At 38.4% G+C, this 8,233-nt stretch overlaps 1 protein-coding gene across 1 annotated transcript; it reads right to left on the bottom strand.

Annotated features, from left to right (window-relative positions):
* Positions 1-2,008: 2,008 nt before the first annotated feature.
* si:ch73-49p17.1 (protein LBH) lies at positions 2,009-7,847 on the bottom strand. Its single transcript, XM_043256071.1, has 4 exons — positions 7,510-7,847; positions 4,854-4,938; positions 4,289-4,469; positions 2,009-4,093 (listed from the first exon to the last, which is right to left on the bottom strand). Exons 2-4 carry the CDS (start codon positions 4,935-4,937, stop codon positions 4,041-4,043), a joined length of 318 nt encoding a protein of 105 aa, XP_043112006.1. The 5' UTR covers position 4,938; positions 7,510-7,847; the 3' UTR covers positions 2,009-4,040.
* Positions 7,848-8,233: the final 386 nt, after the last annotated feature.

Raw genomic sequence — 8,233 nt, 5'->3', positions numbered from 1 at the left:
TCCGATGATGATAATGATGAGGAGCACGCAGCTGAATGCTGTGTTGCTAATCAGGCTCCAGCTGAACTAGGTCAAGTGCCACTATCCGTGTCTGATGTAACCAAACCCCTACATTGAACCATCTCCATAGTTACCCAGCGCAAGCACAGAGGGGTTTTGACTGAAGTGGAAAAGAGATAAAAAGGAAAACAATGACATTAACTGAGGACGGGCAATGCAAATCTGGAAATAGTGTACTCGTGTTTTAGTAGAGCCCTTTATTCGGGGCTTATATTCATAAAATAAACAGGTTGATGATCGTAATAAGATACTTAGCATGTTAATGTGACAGTGCCATTAAAGAAATGGTCCAAAACTTTACATTTGCTTAGAGTTTATTAAGCTTGTTTGCTCATTGGAATAAATTTGGAGAAATGTAACATTACGTCACTTGCTCACCACGGGTCTTCTTAAGCGAACGGGTGACGTCAGAACGAGTCCCGACAGCTGATAAAAAAAACATCACAATAATCCATAAGCAATAAAGTTCTATCTGACATTTCTGTCAAAATGGAGTTGGTCACATATTCTTATTGTGTGGCATCTTGTTCACATTACGTGATGTTTCTTTTGTAAGCTGTGTAAATTTCTGGCCTTTTTTTAGAAAACAAAATGGTTCTTTCTACACAAGTCTATGGTTTGCAAAAACGTTAAAGCTCAATATCTCTAAACTGCTCAGAATGCAGATAGAACTCATCATTGAGATGTTTTTAACTACAAAACCACTGCGTCTGTCTTAAATACTTAGATTCCTCAATAGTGCTTGATCGGTGTATTTTTCTCTCCAGTACTCGGCAAGACGACCTTTTCACTTGAGCTTTCTCCCGTGAAAAGGTCGCCTTGCCTAAATCAGGAGAGAAAAATACACAGATCAAGCACTTTTTATAAGCAGTGGATTTCTAAATATGTTAGTGGGTTTTAATGTGCGATGACAACAAGGGATGGACTTTTACATTGTTATGAATTATGGACTTGTATTTTGGCCAGAATTGATGGTTTAAAGTCTATAAGACAAAAAATTGGTTTAACTTCATATGATGGGGGTTTGTGGGGATTATCACGCTGTTTTTATCAGATGTTCGGATTCTGACGGCACCCATTCACTGCAGAGGATCTACTGGTGAGCAAGTAATCTGTTCTTTTAAGCAAACAACTCAGCTACAACTATATGGCCTGAGCGTAAGAACATTTTCAACCAATTTTCCTTTTTATTATTGAAGTGGCAGATGTGATCAGTGAAAGTACTAGAGTGCGTGTCATGTTGTCATGTGATTTCTGGATCAGTGAGGAGACAATGGCTATCACATGCAGCAGACTGAACCCGAGCCATCAGGGTCATGTTAATCACAGAGGGGTCATCGAGTTAATCTCTTCATGCCCCCTTTATCTTTAGGACTCAGTGCTCTTAAACAGAAGGACTCTGTGGTCAGTCTCAATCTGAGATCACTCATTCATGATCATACCATTTCTGGAATGATTTGTGATTTCACTTAAAATACCAGTGCCTTGTGTCTTGTGTTTTTTCCTAAATAAAAAAATGATTATGAAGAAATAACAGCACATTGATTTATACATGAACATTTTAAGTAGAAACCCCTAAATAGTATTTTTCTTGCAAAACATACTCCAAAAATCTGCACTACAAGCTGATTTGAGCGTTTAGTTCCTACAAGACTACATAATTAAGTAATGTTAGATGATTAAAATAATGATGGAGGTGCCGTGTCCTTGTGTTGTGATTGACAGGATCAAACGAAAGTGCTCCTCCCAAACAAAAATCCCATTATTCCTTGCCATTTTGAGAATAATGGGGGTACTGAGGAAAGAACTTAATGTGCAGGATTATAAACTACACAAAACAATGGAATAATAGTTTCTAAAAAACATTTCTCTGAGCTAAATGGAGTAAATATGAATAGGTTAAACAAAGGAGAACAGATTTAATGGACGAAGAACACGAACTCAGCAGTTATCTAACATTAATTTTTATTTAAAATTACCAAACGAATGAACAAACAAAAATGTGTACATATTAAGAGCAAGTGTAATATTAAAATATCACTTCATTTTTACAACAGGTTTGATGGTGCAATGAAGGCAAATCTTAAATAGAAATAGTAATAGAACAAAATAAAATCAATCTGATCTGGTTTTCTAGAATATGTGTCTGCTGGTTAAATATGTAATTTATAGTTATCCTTGAAAAAGTGCTAAAAGTCAAAACTGTTAACGCATGCCAATAAAAAAAATCCTGACGGAGACACCTTATATGATAGTGTTGGGAAGTGTTTTTATGGCAAACACAAGCCTTAAGTTGAGGGATTATGAAAATATTACAGTAGTCAATTCTGGCCATTTCAAAATATAGACTATAAACAACATAGATACACAACAAGGCATTTTCACTACATAAAAATGAAGAAATTATCAGGAGGGCTATGTATGTTGAGAAGTGGTTCGAGAATCACATCAATATTACTACAACATCTAATCTATTACCGTTAAAGTAGATACTATGTAAATATTCTGTAAAAATGTACATGGAAAATTGAAGTGTCTTATGCCTATATGTGCAATACTTGCAGATACAATATCAGACTCGGCCTTTCCCAAAATTTCCCAGCTTGATTTGGTGTATCATTCGTGCCAGTTGTACAAACGGTTGAGAATAAGTTCTATAATACTCAAGGATAGGTCTCTGTTTAAGTTCCTAGCCCCAAGAAAGAAAATAGCGATAGCACACGATGCTTGTCTTAGCAGACGCAACTAATTATAGCCAGAAGTTGAATTAAGCCGTCTAACAGGCATTCTCTCTCTGTAGTCCGGTGCGGGACTCCTGCTCCAGTCGAGCTTTGAAAATATTGTGTATGTGCACAAGCGCCTCTAATAATTTCAAGTCTGCGGAAAGTCAGACAGGGCTCGGAGATATGAGGAAGTCCTTGTCCTCGGGCTGATCGACAGGCAGACATGTTTGAAGTTCAGTAGCAGTCGTTCCTCACAAGCCTCAGCCAGATGGTGCGGAGAGAGGATGGAGTCTCCTCGCATAAAGTTTTCAGCCGCCGAGCGTGTAATGAATAATTTTCACATGAGTGAGAGACTCACAGTGGTCACTGCAATCTTTTTAGAATATGCATTCGAAGGCTTCGGGGATACATCAAAGTGGAGGGCATGATAACAAATCAATACATCTCTCTCTAGATTTGACACGGATCATCAAAGCACCCCAAACCATTGAGCGTGTTGTGCTCATTACATGGCTCTCTGGAATACTTCATTCTGATCGTCCAATAGACATAAACAGTAAATATACATAAATATTTGACCAGAGAAAGCTGCAATTTAACTTTCTGTGGTCAAATATTTATGAGTACCGTTAAACAGCGGACCTGGCAATCGGTTTCCCACGTTTCTGTGCTTGTTTAAATCTGTATCACTTTGTGATTTTTATATCTCACACATGAATTTAATATTTCACATCTATTTTAAATGATACGTGAAAGCGTATTAAGTGAAGTAATACAATCAGCTGGTCAATAAAGCTAAATAACAGAGCAATACTGGCTAACTGACTGCACATTGCTTACTTGAGATCCATTGTTTTTATACTAGAATAATACTCTGTACATTCATATTTTCGGCTGAAATTGTGCTCATACAATCCATTTTTGATGTGACATCCAAATTCGTATACGTATACATTTTTACTGTGCCTTTAAGTATGAAGGCAGTGTAAGATTGTTAAAGCCACTTTCCACAGATGAAATGTGTCATGAGTTTGATCTTAAAAAGTACAAAAGACTTTCAAAAGTCTTTTTAGAGCCATGACAGTGTTATAAAGGGTGCTCAGATATAGCATTGTGAGTACCGATCTTGTTCACACATGCCTGCCGGATTGGCTGCTTGCGTTGCTTGTCAGTATTTGAGTCTTCTAAGTGTGAAAATTTGTGTGAGAACCGAGAGTTGTGATAACGGCAGACTTGTGATAGCCTATTTATTAAATTTCAGTCGCGCTCAGCTGCCCCTGATGTTTCCAGGCTGCTGCACTTGACTTCATCTGAGGGGGGAAATGCATGCAAGTCATTATAAATGAACTTCTCTAAACCGAAACGCATACAAGCAGCTTTCAGGAAGCGTATATTCAGATGTTCGTCTTTAGATCATTGCACGTTGTGGTGTGGCTGAATGTTAATAACAGCAAATAAGAGAAAATCATGCATTTTTTCCTAAACTGGTCTTGTCGTTTACACACCTGTGCTCTGGCTGTGTGAAATCTGGGTTTGTGAAGCGGACATGGGTGTGTGTGTTTGGCTGGAAGGGTCTTCTGGGGGCCAGCGTAACTCTCCGCTCTCCACCTCTCCCTCTGTGGGCTCCACTACGATGGAGGGCAGGCGCTTGAACACCTTGGGGCGCTCCTGTGTGTCTGGGAAAATCTGAAAATAGATGATAGTGGATTTTATCCGTCATAAAGATGTTTAATGTTACACTTACAGTGAGCTGACTGACTTAAAGAAACAGTAAAGCCCAATGCTTTCTAGAATCTGTATGACTTTTAATCGTGGAACACAAAAGGCGATTTAGAGTAACTAGTTTTCATGTAATGAAAGTGAAAGTGAACCAAATAAGGACAAAATAACACCAATAAGTTTTAATATAATAGCTCTGAATGATAAACAGGCCAACATTTCAGCCAATAACATCTTAAATCTGTCGCACAAAGCTGTAGTATGACTTCGGAAGACTTGCAATAGAGCAGAAAGTCACTTATTTGTCATTTTCTGCGTGTGCTCTGACCAACGAAAAGGTTAAATACCAACCTGAAAGGAAACACCTTGCTCTCCGCTGTCACTCACAGTGAAGTCTTCCCGACTGTGCTCTGGGTTATTCATTATATCTGTCATTCTAGTGGGAAAATAAAGCAGAAATCAAGCTACACATTCTAGTGAAACACATAAAGAAATCATTGTGATGTGTCACCTTTGATCAGTTGAATGCAGCCTTGCACTAAACACTGAATGGTATTCAGATTATAACGCTAGCACACCAATACATGAGCTGAAGGAATAGGTCACCTCAATACTAACATTCAATCCCGTCTATTTTTCTTCCATTAAACACAAAAAGACATTTTTTGATTATCGCAATCATTAATTTTGTGTTACATAGAAAACGAAAAACACAGGTGAGTAAATAATGACATACATTTCGTTGCGCCTAAACTATTCCTTAAACAAAAAAGACACTTTGATCTAAATTCGTGCTCCAACAAGTCAGTTCCCGCATTTGCATGTTTGTTCAGTCCGTGATCCCTAAAAAATCCCTTCCTGCCTCCCATTCAAACTGTGATGGTTTTAACAGCATGCACACAACCAAACCTCCAGGCTGTGGTGTGACAGGGACAACACTGGCGTGTGCAGGTGAGTATGCAAATGTAAAGCTTGGTAAAATATTGAAACAGGCCTCCAATCGTACTCAATCAGCCGATGGTGGTCTGAAGGACTCGACCCTGTTTGCTGTCTGTCGAACAGACAGAAGTCATAGTCGAATGCTGAAGGATAATAAAACCGTGAACACATAAGCCGACACACTAGTACACCCACGCTCACGCACGCTCACAAATCCTCTTCAATTATTCAACAGTTAAAGGCTAGATAGTACAAAGGCCTATTAAAACTATTCACGTTATTTGGACAATGAGATCCAAATTGATCAAATTGTAGCACCCAGTGTTGTTTTCGTTAACTAAAAATAGTTTTCATTAATTGAAATAAAAATTAAATCGTGCGACTAACTAAAATAAGTTTAAGGCGAAGTATTAAAACGAGTACAACTGAAAACAAGCATCTTTAAAGCATACTTAAATTAAGACGAATACTTAAGGATTAATACCAATACAAAATAAACACTAAACAAGGCTAAAGTAGCTCTAAAAAAGACAGACATAAATTAGAGAAGTCTTAAACAAAATGGGAACAAGCCCTGACTGAACTGTGAGTGATGTTCTTCCTAAAATGTGTTACATTCTATATAAGTGTATTTTTAAGTTTCTCTGTGAAAAAGAAAGTAAGGAGAAAGTGTGAAAGAGACTATTAAACAGATTTCTGATGTTACCAGGGAAGAGTTATTAGGAGCACGCCAGGTCTAATTGTTTGAGTGGTATTTGGAAAAGAACGACGAGGCTGTTGAATGCAGTGTGTTTTATGCCTATGTCATGGCGTCATTAGAACAACACTAATAGATGCTCTTACTTAACGCTGTCCTTTAATTATTTCTGTGCTCAGGACGAACATTGAGGCTGCGCTGCCTTTGAAACAGACAAACACGCCATAAAGCATGTTACAATGTTCCTTGATCAGTTCAGCAGCTGGACATTTTCAAAATCCTGAAAGCCTCTCTCTTCCCTCATGACTGTAATCTATCATGAATAATAACCATAAAACAGTCGCTCTCAATGAACTCACAAAAGGCCTAGACATGATTTGGCATGTATGGTGACGTCTTTGCTTGCAATCCAAAAATCATCTGGCTCCCAGAGGCCTTTTGGCACTGTATTAAAATTATTTCAAAGTAATTTCTTGTAAATTCCGCCCCTTGCTTATGAGCATTGACACACACACACACACACACACACACACACACACACACGCTTGTGTTTTTTTGCATTACTTTTATGTCTTTAATATTTCCAACATAACTTTATTTCTAAACGAACAAATAGAATTGACTTCTTTGTAGCCACATCTATACATAGGTGCTAAAGGTCATGACATTAGATGTCATGGCACTTTCATTAATGAGCTTACTATACAAAACCATGGTAACAGGACTAAATATTTAAAACCGTTCCCCTACTGACAATCCACATCCTCGAAGAGTTCAAACCACTGGTTGACTCTCATTATGCCAGAGCTATTTACTTCATTTGATTACATCAGACGTCTAGTTGCAATTATTAGAGGGAATTATAATACTACGGTGTTGATGCATAGCCTGGGGGCACATTATAACACAACCTGTAATCTAAAATCTATTAGAATTCATTGTGTATATTTAATAAAGGCCTTTTGAAGAAAAACAACAAGAAAGTTAACATACATAAAGTTGTAAGTACAAATTTGGTTTATTACAACACATAATTAAAAGCTAAGTCGTGTTTTCACTGTTACAGTAAATCCTTTTTAATGTATTTAAGGGGTACATTATAATAGATTGATTTGAGGGTTTCATATATCGTAACTACTATATGTAGCTCCATCAAGGCAAATGCATAAACAAAATCTCAAAAAAGGTGCCAGACTTAACTTATTCGCACACATACTCATTAAAAAAGCAATTAAAAGATGTAGGCACTGATTGCAATACACTCCTACTGTAAATAAGTGTTGCAGCAATTCACAACATATATGGTTTTAATACCCTGAGCTTTCTTTTTCACACTTCACACCACGGATCAGCATTTCATATGCGACTCACCTCTGTTCGTGAAGCGCCAGGGACGTTGTCACACCGAGTATATCCTCCCGTTAAACTCGCACAGCTTCCGTTTGCATCAGTCTGTCCAGTTGAGCTCGCGTCTGACCCGCAGCGGAAACTTACTGTTGAACGCTGTCAGAGCGCTCGTGCTCATCCTGCCAACGTCATTCATTTACATGCTGAGAGCTGCACACATGCAACATCGATTGGTTATGAAAAGCGCACGCACACGCACATCTCCACAGCCTGTTTGTTCATGTCGCTTTTTGGGATCTCTGATTCCAGATGATGATTATTACGCAAGTGTTGGGGCGAGTTCAGAGACTTTGGAAGGGACGGGGTACAAAGAAAGGGGTTTAAACTTCCTCAGAAAGACGCGTATTCTTTATGTCACGGGTTAATGATGTTATAGTAAAGCTATCGCGTGCTTTATGTGTATTAGAGCTTGTCCGAGGAGGATGAACGCTGCTGAAAAGCGCTCACGTTGCTGGTTGTAGGTCGCCGATGCCCCCTGCTGCTGAAACTAAGTATTGATCACCATTACTTTTCCCCCACTAACGTCAATGTAGGCTTTTTGGTTGTTGTTTTTTTTCATCAGTGTGGCCTTCAGTGTTTTCTTTGAGCCTCAACGAGTTTTTGCTAATATTTTAAGCGAACAGTGCCTTTGTTCAGGTTTGGTTCGAATCACTTTAAATAAAAATGGCTGAAGATGCAGTCACCGCCA

This window comes from Puntigrus tetrazona, chromosome 13, assembly GCF_018831695.1.
Source record: "Puntigrus tetrazona isolate hp1 chromosome 13, ASM1883169v1, whole genome shotgun sequence".
NCBI lineage: Eukaryota > Metazoa > Chordata > Actinopteri > Cypriniformes > Cyprinidae > Puntigrus > Puntigrus tetrazona.
This window is presented reverse-complemented; position numbering and strand designations above follow the sequence as displayed.